At 37.5% G+C, this 18,103-nt stretch overlaps 1 protein-coding gene across 2 annotated transcripts in view; it reads right to left on the bottom strand.

The window, feature by feature from the left end:
- Window positions 1–18,103, bottom strand: part of STARD13 (StAR related lipid transfer domain containing 13) — a 488,843-nt gene that overhangs the window by 279,711 nt on the left and 191,029 nt on the right. The window contains exons 1-2 of one of the 2 annotated variants that reach the window (XM_046664326.1): window positions 13,945–13,998; window positions 8,722–8,755 (exon numbers count right to left, since the gene is read on the bottom strand). In XM_046664326.1, the coding sequence (XP_046520282.1) occupies window positions 8,722–8,755; window positions 13,945–13,977 (67 nt within the window). In that variant the 5' untranslated portion in view covers window positions 13,978–13,998. Of the gene's footprint in view, window positions 1–8,721; window positions 8,756–13,944; window positions 13,999–18,103 lie in introns of those variants that run through there. The other variant, XM_046664327.1, reaches the window with a different exon arrangement.

Raw genomic sequence — 18,103 nt, 5'->3', positions numbered from 1 at the left:
TGATTACAAACAAGCATCCTACTCAGAACTTTCCATTGATTATCTCTTCTAACCCTCATAATAATTACACCAAATAGGTATGTTGTTATGTATGATGAGTAAAAAGAGGCTTGAACAATTCAGTAACTTGCCCTTGGCGATGAGGCTAGCAAGCGAGAGAGACCTAGACTCATACTTGGCCTGTCTCCAACACCGACGCGCTCTGTCTCTGAAAACAACAATGTTCTTTAGTTTTGCATTAAGAAATTTAAAACATAAAAATAATCTTTTGGATAGCAGAGGGATGTAGGAGTGCTTCCAATAAATTCACTAAGGAAATAATAATCTCTACAAGTGTTTCAGATCAAAATGAGGGAGGAAAAGACGCTATGACACACTGGTGGCTTACTGATTTTCACTAGCCATGTCATGATGACATCCCCTTTCTCGCCACTTGGAGTTGATTCATCCACTATGGCTCTCCACAAGGACCATATCAAACAGCAAACCACAGAGTGATTTATAAAGAGATGTGCTGCCCAAAATGGCAGCCACCAGCCATATGTGGCTACTGAGCATTAGAAATGTGGCTAGTCTGAATTGAGATGTGCTGTGTCAAATATGCTCCAGATTAAGAACACTTAATATAAAAAAGTGAAATATCTCATTAGTAATTTTTATTTTTATTTTATGTTGAAATGGTATTTTGGAGATATGGGCTAAGTAAAATGTTATTAAAATTAATCCCACCTGTTTCTTTTTACTTTTTTAAAGAGGCTAATAGATTTTAAACAACATACTTAGCTCACGTTTGTGGTTTGTATTATATTTCTATTAGACAGCACTGTTGTGGACCATATGTCTTTTCAAATTACCAATCTTAGAATCAAATCATGGAAAAAACATGTTGAAAAACAAAAGCAAAACAACAAACAACACTCAATACTTAGTGCGCTAGAAAAGTTATTTGACTAAAGTTTCAATCTTAGTTTTGTCTGCCAGTTAACAGATGCATAAACTTTGACCAATCATTTAATACCTATTAACTTCTGTTTCTGTAAAATCAAATAATCACTATGTGGCTTAGCTCATGGGGTTGTTACAAATACAAAAGGAATAATTATTTCATCTGTTCATTCATTCAACAACAATTTATCAAGGGTCCACTATGTGGCAGGTACGAGGGATACAAAGAATAAGAAGTCCTGGTACCTGCTCTCAGGGATCTGACGGAAGAAGTTATAGATGTTATAGGAGCCATGACAGAGAGCAGCACAGAGTGTCTGTGACTGCTTAATTCAAGGATTAGCCTTTCACCTGCCTCTTGAAGGTGAGGAGGAATTTGGCAGGTGGAGAAGTCAGGGAACATCACGTCTTCATCTCTCCCAGGTATGAAAGAACAGAGTGTGCACAGTGAACAATAGGGGGGATTAAGATGCTGGCAAATAAAGGAGGTGAGAGAGGGCCCTGTTTCCTGTGCTGGAAGGCTCTGGGTTGGAAGGTTCTAATGCTGGGAGAAAGGGGAGAAAAGAGGAACCACAATCGCTTGCTAGCTTTTGGTGCTGGTGCCCATATTCTAATCTGATTTTGAACTCTTTGTTCCTTTCTTAGAAGAGGATGTCAACAAAAGACATGAATATAAATTGGTGGGACTTAATTGAATAGTATTCAATGATTAATTTCTGTAAAAAATTGTATAGGGCAAAATATTCTTTTTTTTTTTAAAGCATATGCTCAGCTCTTTGGGTTAGGACAATGCCTCATAAAATGGTCCACATTTTCAACAGGGTAATTGCAGGGCTGCCTAGGGGAAAGGGCAGCTTCGCCAAGCCATCTGAGCCTACAAGAAGTCATTTTGACCTACCAGTATTTGCAAAGACTGAATTGGTTGCTAGAGATAAATATACACCAAAGTTATTCATCTGTAGTAATGCTGCAGTCAAAACGATCTAAATTTTTCCATGGGACTATATTTATTTACATTAAAATTGCAGTGAAAATAATGGTGTATGAATGATACTTTCAAGATTATATATTTGAGTATAACATACTTATAAAAGGCAATTTCAAAAGCAAAAATTATGGCTGCTATTTAACACTAGTATTTTCTTTAATGCACTTTTTATGGAGATTGCTGTTTCAAGAACAATAAAAATAAACATTGACTAATCTCTGCTTTACTTACAAAATGTAGGTATATTATAGAATCTCAAAATGAAAAAATACTTTATTTTCAACATTATGTGTACATTATTTAAGAAATCAACCTGCTATACATAAAAGTAGAGAGACCCATTTTTTTAGATAGCAGGTAAGAAGATAAAATCATGTTGCTATTGAATAGAAGAATTTTTTTTACTTTCAGATGGTGAAACAAATAGGACTTAAGGCTAAAAGGATGTTTTTCAGGTAAGGTCTATTATTTGCAATAAATGGTACTGAACAACAACAAAAATTGATACTTCAGAGTTTCTAACTGAAGAAATTATTGATTATATCAAAGAAGGATTCTTTTAACAATATAATATTCTTCCCCTGTTGCCAACAAATTAACTACCAAGTATTGTTCACTGCTTTCTGGTTTTCTACTTTCCGGTCATGGGTCATGAGCTCATCTTTTCAAGGTCTCTCACCTTCTAGAAGATTCTGCCTCATTTCCCAAAAGACCACAAAAGGGAGAAAGCAGGTTCTGATCTGTCTTTTATCATTCAGAGTGTGCTCAGGTCTAGCTTCCTCCAAAAGCATTCCAGAAGGAGCAATAGCAACAAGATCAAACCTCTTGCTTTGCTTTAGTTGTGGTTTCCAGAATTCACTCTTTTATAAAAGATTACTATTTATAAGGGGACATTTAAATAAAGGTTTGTAATCATATTTGCAAAAATTAATGTTTCCTTGATTTTAAGGATCCTGCCTGTGTCCTGATGTATTTACATTCTAAATAACAGCAGAAATGTAAATATATTAGAAAATATGTGTTTTTATCCCTCGATGTACTCTGATTATTCTCTTCCTCACTAACTGTTAGCTCCTTGAGGGAAGCCACTGTCTTTTTCTTCTTTGTGTTCCCTGGAGTGACGCATAATGCTTACTCAAGAAATTTATGAATACATAAAACAGTAGTTGAGGTTTATAGGTCAACGAGCAGTAGCAACTAGCAACCCCCTGCCCCCAACTGTTCTCCTTGGGAAGTATTTGTTTAGTGAAAAGCGATGAGGATTTTTAGGCTGCTTAATTTTAAAATGGCTTATGATGAGGATTTTTAGGCTGGTTAGTTTTAAAACTACAGATGAGATTCAGGCTCCAAGGAGTGGAATTTGTTTGCCCCTTTGTTGGGAAACATTTACATTTCTAAGGGAAACCTCTATCTGTGAAGATGCCTCCCTCTCTGTGCCAGGAAGAAGGGGGAATGGTCTTATCTCTAGAATCTCTTAATGGGGAAGGCAAGAACTTAAGTTAGTTGCTGTCTGGCAATCTCATGTAACTGGTTTAGGGTGGTGGCGTCTAACCTTTCTAACCTTTACTTAATCCGATTTGATTCTTGTCTAAAAGTCATGGGATCACTCAATGACCAGACCCCACCTGCACTGATACCATTTTAACTTTTTTTCATGTTCTCTCCTTTGTCTTGTAAAGAAATGACTCACATACCCATGCCTTATAAAATTAGCCCTGACCCTCAACTCGGGGCAGCAGCAGGAGCTCTGACTGCCCGTGGGTCTTGTCCCCACGCACCAGCTCTGCCTGCCCATGGATCCTGTCCCCATGCCAGCGGGGGCAGCAGAAGCGGCAGCAGAAGCTCTGACTGCCCATGGGTCCTGTCCCCATGCTACACTATTCTCTAAATAAAAGAGCACTACTGCCAGATCTTGAGAGTCCAAGAAATCTTTCTTTCGACTCCTCGGCTCACTGACCCCGCATCAAAAAGTACATGGTCTTGAAAATCAAATAGAACTAGGTTTAAATTCCAACTCAGACACTCCTTGAGCAGCTGAACCTCCTTGACCCTTAGATTTTTATATGTATAGAGTGAGGACAATACCTCTTACGTTACAGGGGTGTTTTGAGGATTGAATGAATGAAGGTTCATAAAGGATGTATGATAATGCTGGCCTGGCACGAAATAGGCACTCTGTAAATGCTGATCCTCCACCTTCCTCTGATACCCAAGACCGACCCTCTTCATGCTGGGCACTCAGCAATGTGCCAAGAGGCTCACAAAGCCACTGGAGGAACATGATGGTCTTCCTGCTGCATATATTTTTCTAGATGGCAAATAATTATATTAATACAAAACAATTATTCAGGGATTCATTTAGTCAACAAACATTTTTGAGCACCTGCTATGTAGCAGTAGTCTATAGGGTACAAGGGATAAAATAATGAACAAGACATGGACCTTCTAGTCTAGTAGAACGGAAGGAAGGAAAAAAATTACAAATTCTAAGTGCTCTGAAGGAAACAAAGAGATTACAGAAACAGAAACTAGCGGTTGGAGGAGTCAACATCTTTAGTCCACTGGGCAGAGAAGATGTTTCAAAGCAGGTGGTATTTAAGCTGGATGATGAGGAGATGGCCAGGCTAAGAGTGAGAGATGAGCATGAAGCGGAGGGAACCGCAATGTAAAAGTCATCTGAATTCTTCAGGTAAAACAAATTCTATGGATGCTGGCTTGGCAATTTCCTTGCCTCCCTCCTATCCAGGGCTCTTTGGCAGACGTTTGGGAAGCATTGCTCTGGAGAAGACCTTGAGTGCCAGCGGCAAGAGGTAGGGATAGTGGATAGAAACCACTCTTCTTTCCCCATCTGTATTTACGTTGGCAGCTTGCAAGGGTTATAACTACGTATTCAGAATAAACTGGGACAACTCAAATATGAAGGGAAAGAATGTGTTTTAACTAGATTTATAGAGCTCTTAAGTTTTCTGTGGCACTTGCATTTCAAGGTAGAGATTCACACTAATGATAATCAAATAAAACCAAGGTTCTTCTTGGCACACTGATGCTTTCGTTTTGCCTCATGTGGGCATATTGCCACAGAATGGTAATTGCCTCTCTTTAGATAGCCACAGGAAATCACAATTTTAAAACTTATTAAAGTTTTAAAATTTCGCTTACTAATTTTCACTAAATAGTCACACATTTACTGAAAAGCTCTGGTCTCACTGAAGAAATCTTAAGAGAGAGGATTAAAGTGAGGTGAGTTTCTTGAGGGGGGTCTGATTTTACTTTACTCCTCTTTGTGTTGCTAAGACCTTGCACAGTGCCAGTGGCTGTTCAACAAACACTTGATGAATTAAAATGAAGTTACAATTTCTAATTGGAATTGCTGAGGAGTTCCGAGAATCTCTTGGACTCAGGCATTTGTCACTACAGTTAAATTCCAGTGAAATAGAAGAATATGTACATTCCAGAATATATGCTTTTGTTCATAATCACTGGATTTGGCGGTACTTTTGGCTTGCTGCACACTCTGTATCTCTAACACTTGTGAAATTGTGTCTGTAACAGATCCTTCATATTCTTGATAGTGGGCCTAACAAAACGCCATAACACAATGCAACTGAGATGGCAGAAAGTAATTACAGTACTTGCAGAAAGGATGAATAGTTACGGCCATGAAGCCTCTTTTGAAACTGTTGTTAGAGGAGTTGTCCCTGTTACCCTAGTGAAATTACTGAGGAAAAAAATGTAAGTGATTTCTTCAGATGCGATCTTATTTTCCTTAGACTTTAAAATTGTTTTCTAAATGGAAGAGAAAAATTTATACAATCTTGAAGGGAAATGTATGTTGAATGCTAAGAACAGTATATCAGCGCAAGACTCAAATATTCCTGGTAGTGAGTAGTTCTGAAATTTGACTTTAGTCTCCTATTTATAAATTTGAAGAAATGAAAAATACATACGGTGAGAAACTGAATTTAAAGACTTATTAAGTCAATCATAGCTACTTGGGTTAATTTTTAACATATGTGTATACTTACAAACATTTATATTCACTTTTCAAAATTAAATGTTCATTTCATTAGGGAAGGTATAATTACAATATATACCATTCATTTCTATTCTGATTTTTTATCTAACAAAGACTACAGGTGTAAACTCAGAATTTACTCCACTGTTATCATACTAGGCTGAAATCTTTTGGTCCCAGTGGGCAGATTAAACTGCTTGGAAAAGAGTGTGGTTATTTAGTGACATTCTCTCTTAATCTATTAGTGAAAGCAAAACAATAATGGTACTTTAGACCACCTCATCATGGCTCAGCTTTTCTGCTTCAGATCACTATTACTTTGGGATCCATATTTATCCCTCACCAGTGACTAACACCAGAAGAAAATGTGGACCAGGCAGTTTTAACACACAGGAAAGAATCACCAGCAATTACCTTACAAGGGCAAACAGTGAGGTTGGGTCACAGTCACATCCTTCTCCTGTCATGTTACACTTTACATTTGTATAAATTGAGTGGCCTCTTCAGTCTGGCTGCCATATTACATCTTTGATAAAGCATACAGAAAGAAGCTCTTGGACACTCCAACCAGGAAGCAATGATGGCAAGCCAAATTAGAAATGAGGAGAGCTGACTTCAGATTTTACCAACAGCGGGAAGGAATGATCATTAAACATTTAAACTGTGAAAACAATTTAATTTGAAAGACAAGATTGAAAAAAATAGACAACTGTAATTGAAAAATCCAAACTTACGGACTGTTTTACATTTGCATGGAAATTTGTAGTAGGCTTCAAAAATTCTCCTCTGATTTCCATGTGCAGAAAAATTGTTCTCAGACATCCTTCACTAATATTTCCTACTCCCAGAGTGCTTTCCATAAATATTTATGTGAAAATTGATTTGACTCTTTTCTAGTTTCTGCTGACTATTTCCTGCCTATTCAATTTTTTTCTGCCAAAATGAAACGCTGGCTGGCAGAGTGGATAAGCAGCTAAAAATTCAGTCTCTGATAGACTGAACGCCCACCGTGTGACACTTGAATACTTGGAGATCAGCTTCACATCCAGTCTGGCACTTTACAGCATATCAGAGCCATCAAAGCCAAACTTCTCCTTTGGAGATTTGTTAGAAAAGTACTTGTCATTTCTGGCTAGAAATTAAAACTGCACTTGTTTCTTATTTATTCTTTTGACTGTAGCTTTTAGTATGTGATGGAAAATATCTTTTAACTATGACAAATTGGATATGCTCATAATAAAAAGAAAATCTATCTGCCACATTCTAGTTCTCAAATCTCCAGGGAAACATTTTGTTTGTTGAAAACCTTCAGATGCTACTCATTTGTGTAAGTCCCTGATTTGGTCATTTCTCAAGTGAGGCACATTCTTTGCTGATATAATGCAGTATCAACTCTTTGAATTCAGGTTGGAATTTCAACAAGAGAGATGAAACACAGAGGGTTCTACTTATGACATAATTTCATATAATTTTAACATATTCATATGATTTTAAAAGAGGGCTTTGCTTATCTCCCACTTAAGCATCAGGTGGTTGAGGGTTATGTATTGTTAACGTTTCAAATATAAAAGTGAATATGGGCAAAATTAGGTATACTTGATGCTATAAGCATTTCACAGAATGGCAGGAACTGTTTGGTGGTTTTAGTGATACAGCTGGTGGGCCCATCACACTCGCTAAAGCCATTTTTATGACAAAGCTCCAGCCAGTCACTTTGCCTGATGGTCCAGTGCAAATGTCTCCTTGCAAATCTCCCCAAGAGATGGAAGAAGAGCAGATGACTATATCCCAGGGGTCCAACGCTGATACTAATTCAAACTGAAGCTGAGCTCTTGGGTTTTTGAGTAATGAACTAAAACTTGTTCTCCAACAGATTAAAAAAAATGGGATATTTGAAAATAGAAATAATAATAATGATTCCAATATAGATAAGGACAGCACTAAAGCATTATTTGTCAGTTGTATTCTTTGACAAAGCTATTCCAAAAACAGGCTTTAAAGATCTAAACTCAGAGAAAAGCAGTTTTAATTTTGCATTGAATTCTCCCAGAAACACACAATCTTCAAGATATGAGGAATTTGCATAGTGGCATCACACAGTTTTTGAAGTGGTTTCCTTCTATGTATAAGCATTTAAATGACCATATAAAGTTAGGACAAATGAGAAGATTCAGAATGATGTATCCACAATGACTGTTCAAATAAAGAAGTGTTCAAATAAAACAACAGCTTCTAGACAGTTGCTGGGAAGTGGTGGTTCAGGGAGTTGTTAGCTGCTATTTTACGCAGTCATTGAAACAAGAAAGGCAATAAACCAAGATATAAAACATTTTGATTTGCGCAGAACATTTCCAAATCTAGAGTCTGTATAAATAACAATCACTACCCTTCATTATTGTCAAGAGGTCTCATCTTCTTTACATCAAAACTTCTAAGTTTTGATATGGGTGTAAACTTTTGCTTAGTTCTCACTTAATCTATAGTATATATTGCAAGATAAGGACTGGTTATGCAGAGGAATTTTCTTCTGTGTGAAACCACTGTACAAAATGGGGATTATACCCACAATATGGCTGCATGGGGACTATGGAAAAACCAAGGAACTGATCCAGTTTGCAAGATGTAGGACACAGTCTGATTTAACACCGTACTGTGACTGTCGGTTAGTCAGCATGACTCATGGCACGCTTACATTTATTGTGACGAGGTAAGGCTTTTCAGAAACAACTTTTTATAAACAATTAGTAAGATATACTTCATCAAGAGGACTTACCTCCTCTCTCTTTGCTTCGTTTGTTGGAGAGCTCCTGTAAAAAAAATCACAACTCTCTTAATATCTCAAAATTACACTACTTTCATCAAGAATAACATCATGAACTTTGAAAAAAATCATATTGTAAAATGAGAATCAAATGGCTTCCAGAAATGACAATAAAATGCCCACTAGGGTATTAGAATTGAATGATTTTAGTCTGCACAAATCATCTGGAATAATAAAAGTAATTAAAATACTCATTCACGGGGCCCACCCCATGGAGGAGTGGTTAAAGTTCCAAGTGTTCTGATTCAGTGGACTGGGTTCACTGGCTCAGATCCCCGGAGCGGACCTACTCCACTCATCAGCCATGCTGTGGAGGCATCCCACATATGAAACAGAGGAAGAGTAGCAAAGATGTTAGCTCAGGGCTAATCTTCCTCAAGCGAAAAAAGAAAAAAAAAGAGGAAGATTGTTAATGGATACAAGCTCAGGGTAAATCTTCCTCACACACACGCACAAAATCCTCATTCACAAGGAAGATGCAATAAGTTTATTTTTCTCTGATTTATGTAAAGATTTACATCATACTATGTGTCCACTTAATAATCAGAAGAAGACTGAAGTCTAGTTTTGGACTTCTACTCCACTACCCTCATGTCACCACAACCTCCTTAGTGCTAAATCCAGTCCCTATCTCACTTTATTTCTTAGTAACATTACAGCAGCCAAGCAGCTGACCACTCTGTCTTCTGAAACTATCCTTCTGGGGATTTGTACTCCCACGCTGACCCTGATGTCTTTTCTACCTCTCCAGCAGCTCCCTCTCATTTTCTTGGTGGGCTCTCTTTTTTGCTTGTGCCCTTCTATATGTTGGTTTCATATACTTTTGTTTTGTTTTGTTTTTTTCAGGCATTGGTGCAGGACTTTCTTCTCACTTTGCACTTTTTCCAGGGTGATCTCATCTACTTTCCATCCATGTCCTGATAACCTCCAGATTTATATCTCCAGCCCACGTCTTTTTCCTTGAGTTCCAAGCCAATAGAGGAAACTGTTTATTGGACATCTGCATTTGGACATTTCACAGACAACTTGAACTCCATGTGTCCAAAACTTAACATTATCCACCCCCTCACACGCACACTCAGCCCCAAACTGATCCTTTTTCTGTGTTTCTGTCTTAGCAAATGGCATGATCACGGCTATCGACTGAATGTTTGTGTCCCCCTAAATTCATATGTTTAAGCTTAATCCCCAGTGTTTTTTGGAGGTGGGGCCTTTGGGAGGTAACCAGGTTTGGAGGAGGTCATGGGGGTTGGGCCTCCATGATGGGATAGCAGAGAGAAAGCTTTGTGAGGACACAGCAAGAAGATGGTCATTTGCAAACCAGGGACCCCACCAGACACTGAATCTGTGGGTGCCTTGATCTTGAACTTCCACCTTCTAGAACTGTGAAAAATAAATGTTTGTTGTTTAAGCCACTAAGTCTATGGTATTTTTGTTACAGCAGCCTGAACTGACTAAACAACCATCTTCCTGGTTGCTCAAATCAGAAACCCAAGGATCGTCCTTGACTCTTTCTTGTCCTTCTAGGTAAATTCTGTTGACTCCTACTTTCAAGTCTTGCTTGAATCTGTTTACTTCTTTTCACCCCTACTTCCACTTCCTTGGCAACATTCAGATCTTGCCTAGATAGTTGCAATAGCTTCCTAACTTCTAGCCTGATTCTAGTCTTATTCCTTTCCAATCTATTCAAATCCAGTATGATCTGCCTAAAATACAACCTGATCATGTCACTGTTCTTCATGAAACTGTTTGATGGTTTGCCATTATCCTAAGATTAAATACAGTTTAGAAGTTAAGATCATATGTTTAGCAATCAGAAAGACAGTTACTAGCTTTATGACCTTAAGAAAGTCCCCAAACTTCTCTGAACCTCATTTCCTCATCAGACAAATGGGGTTGCTTTGAGGACGAAGCACAGTAATACATGTCATGTGTGGAGCAGCAAGTGTGGCATAGGAGAGACACACAATAAATATTTCTTGGTTATTCTGAAGGAAATTCTGAAAAACAGAGACTTACATTTTACTTTTTCAAAACATCAAGTAAATAATACTCTACAGGAGTCAGGGATGAAAGAGACAAAAAGCTGATGCAGTTAAAGCTTTGTCTTCACACCACAGTTCCTCTCTGCCTCATTTTTTATTCTTTCTCTCCCTGTTATGTGTGTCTGTTCATACTAAGTCTGGATAAAACCAAATCCACAAAAAAGCTGGTGACTGACAAGGAGAAGAGTCGCTTTTCCCTGGAATATTCCCATTTTAAAGGGTACCATCTGACAAGAAACGTCAAGTACTGACTCTAATGGTAGAACTCCAGACATTGTGACAAGGAGGAGAAAGCTCTCTCCACATTTCTCAGTCAACACCGAGGAGGTGGCTACTTACTGCTCTAGAGAACCAAGCTGCCTGGAGTAGTATATCATATTAAATGGTTTTGACTTGGTTTGGAAGCAAACTTATTTAATGGCTATTTGACTTGGAACAGCAAGTAGATAAAACTAGAAAGTAAAACATGTTCTGTTAGCTGAACATAAGAAAATATTCAGAAATTATTTTCTAAATATAACTAATACCTTAAAAATCATACAACATAGAAACAATCCAGTAGAATTCTTCAAGTTCAGCTGTTTAAAAATTCTCACTTATGAGCTGAGAGCAATTGCTACAGAGAGATTTCAGCCTGAGGGCTTGAAAAGGAGACAAAACATAGTAAGTAGACTTCCTCCAGCACTCCTGGAGACTGGCTGCTAACAGAGCTACGCACACATTAATAATAAGAAGAAGAAATAATCCTTGACAGAAGAACTGTAAATCAGATTACTTGACTCCAAAATAAATCAATGCAACCCAGATGAAATAGGGATTCCCAGATAAAATAGGGTATTTAACAAAAGTATGACTGAGTATTATGTAGTTCTAATTATAGGATGTTTCACTAAAAGGTGCACAGAATTTGAATTTGATAAATATATAAATGCACATAGAAATACGAAAAATGTTAATGTTGTGTCATGATGCAAAAAAAGAGAAATTAAATGCCTGAAGTTAAAGCAACAAAAATTGAAGAATAAAAAATATATGAAAAATATTACTAAAGTTCAAAGATGGTGAAGATATTAGAAAATGTATGTAACCATTTCAATAGTTCATGAACAGTTAGAAGCAGAAGTATAGGGAAGCTCAGTTCCTAGGAAAATTGATGAGGCAAAGAATAAACATATAACATGTATTTTCTATAATGTGTCAGTTTTAAAAGATTCGTAAATGTGATGATGAACATATATTTCCTTATGGATATACCCTATGTTTTAGCATAACAATTTTCACTAAAAATCACTGCATGCCAGGGGCTGGGGGGCGAAGAGAATGAAGAGTTAATGTTTAATGGGTACAGAGTTTCAGTTATGCAAGATGAAAAGTGTTCTGGAGATAGGGGTGGTGATGGTTGCATGGCAATGTGAATGCATTTATGCTACTAAACTGTACACTTAAAATGGCTAAGATAATAAATTTTAAGTTATGTGTGTTTTTCTACAGCGAAAACAGAAGACACAGCCACCAAAGCTCTAGATGCACATGTTTTGTTGCAACTGTTTATGTTCAACTCCCCATTACCTTCCACCTCAAACCCCACTGTTTAGAGATCCGCATAATAGGGTAGAAACTTTTTAGACCCCAGCAATGGAGCACATTAATGGAATATCTCTAAGATCCAAAATATGATTTATGGGCAGATAATAAAGGAACTGCTACTAACTTGGACATAATGGTTTATACTCACTTGAAGTCATTATGAGATTACAGTCAGCTCTAGAAACATAACGGGAGCATGCACTATGGAGCCGCCTCTGGGATAACATCACTCATTGATGCCAGTATAGTCAGGGTAAACATCTCCAGACCACCCATGGGTTATTTCTCTGAAGATTTTACGCAATAAATATTTGAGTGCTTAGTCAGTATATAAAACACACATTTCCAACACTGTGCTGGGTGCTCGACCTTTCCTCTCTGTTGTACAGCTCTCCGGGGGCAGGTAAATCATCCAAACTGGAGGTTTGGGAACTCTAGAACGGTTAGAATTGTCTCATAGATAAATCGTAGTAAATTCCTTTGAAGTATGTTTAAGAGTCACTTGCTTCATTTGAAGAGATCCCCAAGAAGGTGTTAAATTCTTAATACTTCTAAAGCCATAGTAATTATAAACCCATGTTCACACATCTAAGAATAACAACATTTTAGGAAGTTGTTCTATGACATTGCAATTGTTTTTTGGAACAAATTTACCCAAACATGTATCCTTAGCCCACATAGACAAATATGCCCATTAAATGAACCGAACAACACTAGAGAACCATAAAAACATCCAGATAATTTTTTATGGGGAGGCTATAGCCCGTGGGGCATGTGATGATCAATCAAGTCAATAAGTACATTGACTACTATTGTCCAAACCAGAAAGTTGTTTCGACACCTGCTGCTCCTGAAACACAAAGGGCCCATTTGTTCCTAATACCTTTATAGTAAACCTGTAAAACCAAAACCAGCAGATAAAATCCCAAAACAAATAAACCCTTAGGTAAACATGTAAGCCATCTTACTATTTGCTTTTTACTTTGCCCAGAATACACCTGCTGGTTTCAAATTCAATAAATTATATTCAGTGGTGACCCTGATTTAAACATTGAGGAATAGTGTCTAAGGAGGAGCAATGAGCGGCTAAGGCTAATCAGCAGATTAGAACTAGAAAGCTGGGTTCCTGGACAAATATAAAGGATGAGGGTATTACACAATGACTTTGGCCCATGTAATTTAAGGCCGGCTGACTTTGATGTAGGTGAATTTATATCCCCAAAAAACTTTTCCTAATCCTCCTCATCTTAGCTACCTAATAGATCATGTATAAACTATATATAAAAATGAAAGGGAAAAGGAAATATTTTAAAACATTACAATCTGCAATTCCAGAGTCATTTCAAGGAGGCCTGCCAAGAGAAGAGGTTCAACCAAAGTATTGGTTCGTGATGAACTAAAATGAAAATATAATGTTCCTTAATTGTCATACTACATTTTCATTACTGACTTTAAATTTGAATTCAAAATATTCCAAGTGTAGTCTTGCAGAGAGTTTCCAAAACTTTTTATTTCTGCAAAAATTCGATATAGTGGTTTCTACCTGCTTGTCAAAGCTATTTCCTCCTTGACTCATGTTGAGAAAAGGCTGCAGTGACTCTCAGCTGGTGCGGGTGTGGGAGGAACAGACGATAACAGATTTCCTCACCGATAACTGTGCTGTGAAAGCCACAGATCAGGCTGCTAAAAAGGATAAAGAGAATACATTATATAATTTAAAATCTACTCTGCACTTTTATTTGACCTTCTCCTGATTTCCTCTAGACCTGAGACATATAATGTTTATTTCAGTGCTATATAAAAATCTCAATAAATCTTAAATATGAGAATCAAATGAAAATCTACTTTTCAAGATTTAAAAATATTTCAGTTCAGCCCATGTTGTATAAATCTTTCTACTTCTAAACTTAAATTTTGACATACATACATATTAGTTTCACTTATTTGAGTAGAGGCAGTAATACATAATTTCAGACATTCAATCTAAATGCAAAAAAAAAAATAGTCTTTATTAGTTCAGTGAGTCTAAAATGATGTTATTTAATAAACCATGGCATTTTAATAACTATTCTTGACATCTGGTGCTAATAAAAAGGATTTTATATTTTAGAGTTAACATTTAAAGAAAAAAATCTAACTGTAGTTTTACTATTTATCACAGACCACAGATGGCATAGGCCACATTTGAGTGGCTTCATTTCCTTCTTGATTAGTTTATATAAAGAGGCCACTTGTTTTCTCTCTTTCTGGGTATGTTTTATATAAGATTTGGACCAAGTCCCAGAAATGAATAAATGAGTAAGAAAGGTATGCATCAAATGAAAATGAAGTTTCTTAATAACAAAAGTGATTACAGAATTTTCCTGGATTGAGTTTAGTTAATAAAGTTCATTCTAAAACAATGATCCAAGGAATTTTGCATCTGGATAAATATGTGAAGTAAGTTGTCCAGAACCATGTAAAACCATAAAGACCTAAAACATTCCATCTTTTCTACCACCTCCTTCTCTCTAGGCAAAGTTTGACCAATCCTTTGATTCAAGGCAGGTTTTGCCATGAGCCTGTGTGGGAGCAGCAGCTGAGCATGATGCTACTGGGACAACCAGATAGGCATGGAGGCCTCTGGATGCTGTCCTTGTCTCTGGTCCATGAACGTGAGATATGGGTCTTCTTGTCCTGCTTGCTCAGACTTTTAATGTTTTTCTCTTTAGATCCTGTGCTAAGTTTCCTTCTTCAATTTGAACACTTGATTTGGGCTATCCCCTGACTCTGATTGACCCCAACATACGTGCTCCTGACCCTTTCCTCGAGAAGATGTCACTACTTATCTGGAGGCATCAATGCAATAGTATAAAACATATATCATGTGAATTTTCACTGAATTTTGTTAGAAGAATTGAAAATTAATGGATACACTTACACAAGCATTTGCCAGGTAGTAATAACAGAAATATTATGTTATGAGATGCTTAAAGCGACAAACAAAAGCTCTGAATGCAAAGCCAATGGATTAACCTGTGAGAAATGGAGAAATGGGAGTGTGAATTAACTGGCTCAAAAATCAAACTTTTTTCACCCTATTTAGTTCATAATTCTTTAATAATCATAAAAAGTTATTTGGTTTCATGATTTAAACATGAGTTTCCTAGCCAAGTAACAATATCACACGCCTAGTGAGAAATACTTCTAATATCTTGGCCTGGCTATTTAACTTTACAAGAGACCTGATCCACTCTAAGCTAATTTCATGGATAAGTAAAAGACTCTAAGATGTGAAAATCTAGAAAGAGAGATAAGGCATATATACACAAAACAACCAGAAAGCTATTCAAGGCAGAGTTTATCATGATACAGAATTAACTGATTTAGATAAGAGGAACTAACATTTGAGAAGGCCTTAAAGTTAGTAGTGAAAAACTTTCACTACGTTTGAGTGTGCTGTTGAAAATCCACCTGGATTAGGATGAAACTGAGTTCTCTGCTCTAAATGAGATCACAATCTAGAGCAAAAGACAGCCCCGTAGTGAAAAGACTAACATCCTGTGGAAGAAGTATATGAATAGGGGTATATGCAAGACATGATGGCTGCACAGAGAAAAGGAGTAGTGGATCTCGTGAAGAGAATCAGAGGAGGTTTATGAGACAGTCATATTTAATATGACTGTTAATAAGTTCACTGGGAAAACAAGAGGGAGAAGGGAATTCGAAAGAGAAGGAACAACGTGTATGAAGGAAAGGGGCAGAGGAGAGCACGAGTGTTCGAGGAAATATAAGTATTCCAGTATTGCTATGGGGAAGTTATGGGGAAGAGTGTAAAGTCATGGGTTAGAAAGATAAACATGGGCTAGATAATAAAGGAGTGCAAATACTATGTTAAAGAGTTGGGAATGACTTTTATGGGTGATGAGAACTCCAAAAATGTAGGTTTTGTAATGATAAATCTGAATGCAACATGAGGGATAGACTGGGGGAGGAAGAGATCAGACACAAGTCAGGTGATGGTTGCAGTAGACCAAGATGAGGTGAAACATGGACCTTGACTAGACTACACGTGAGGAAGTAGTAGTTACGAGTCATATTTAGGAGGGGATTGGTTAAAAGCAGATAGAGGAAGGGACGGAGAGATAGCTGTCTTGGATGATTTTCAGGTTTGGGCTGGGGCAACCAGATCCGTGAAGGTGTCACGTTGATTAAGACGAGTGACAGGGGAGGTGGAGAGCGGTTTGGAGTATAAAGTGGGGAATTCTACTTTTAGACACATGGAGATAGAAGTGACTGTGGGACACACAATTGGGAGTGTATAAACAAGCTGGTGTTCAGGAAAGCGGTCTGAACTGAATAAATATGCAATATCAGTGATAATTCCAGCCTGAAAGAGGATGAGCCTGTTCGGGGAAAGTGTGATTATACTGAGAATAAGAGAGGCAAGGGCAAAAGCCTGAAGGTGTAATAATTTTTAAGGCTGAAAGAAATGACTGAGAAAAAGCAGCCAAGAGTGAAAGGGAAGATCTTAGCCAGGAGGAGTAGGTTAATAGAAAAGGCCTGAAAGTGGACAACTCTGAAGATACTAAAAGTTGGTAATTACGAAACGACCTTGGCTAGAGCCAGGGGATAGAAGTTTGAGGAGGATAAATTAAGGAATAAATGGGAAATAATCTCATCTCAAGAAGCTTGACCTAGAAAGGTTGACCTAGAAAGGTTGAAGGATGCAAAACTGCTAGCCTTCGGAGGCAGTGTGATGGAGGGCTTTCATAAATTAGAAGAGATTTCAACACATTCAGGGCCTGAGGAGAAAGAACCTCATGACGATTGCTGCTGCAGTAACCAGGGAGCAGGGTTCCTGAGAAAGGGGCAAGAATGGACCCAGGAGCACAGGGCCTGATGGGAAAGAAGATAAGGAGGACGCTGAGACAGCTTGGCTGAGGTGGACCGCTGATAGAGCTAGAGCAGGGAAAGGTGACAGAAAGTTGGGGGTGTACACATATGAGGGCCTCTAGATTCTCTGGGGGAATAAGGGCCAGGAGGAAGGAGGGCTGGAGCTGGAGAAGGGGCGCAAGGGAAATCTGTTTACTATCTGAGAAGTAACGGTGTTTTCCTCTTTTGTACTCTTGTAGTACTCAGACCATAGTCTCATACTCAAATATATTTATACTTTATGTAAATATAAAATTATTCTCTAGTTATTTCATAAACCTATCATCCTGCCTCAAGCAAATTGTAAGTACTGGAAAATTAAGACCTGCCTCTGTCTATTTCTTTGAAGGCATTATGGTATACCAAAAAGAGTTGGGCTTTTGAGTTAGACACATTGGATTTGAGTCTTGAATCCAACTCTCACTAGTTATGTGGGCTTACGCAACTTCTCTCACTTGTCTGAGACTTAGCTTCCTTATATGTAAATGGAGATGGTAATATAGACCTCATAAGAACGTAAGGATTAAATTTAAAAATTGTGTACTTTTATACACATCTCTCATCCATAGCATCTAGGACCAGATTGGGCATATAATATGCTTAATCAATGAATTGTAAGCAAATAGGAAACCTGGAACATTTATGTGTATCTACATGAAAATACCTTTCTCTTCAACTACTATATTCAGTTTCAGCTCTAACTTTAAAATTATTGCCCACCTTTAAAGAAGGTATAGAAGCAAAGTCATTCTATCTCATCTCAATTCCATCCTTTAGTAATCATATCC

The sequence above is a fragment of the Equus quagga genome, chromosome 6 (assembly GCF_021613505.1).
Source record: "Equus quagga isolate Etosha38 chromosome 6, UCLA_HA_Equagga_1.0, whole genome shotgun sequence".
NCBI lineage: Eukaryota > Metazoa > Chordata > Mammalia > Perissodactyla > Equidae > Equus > Equus quagga.
Note: the sequence above shows the minus strand (reverse complement) of the source record. Positions and strands in the feature narration are given on the sequence as shown.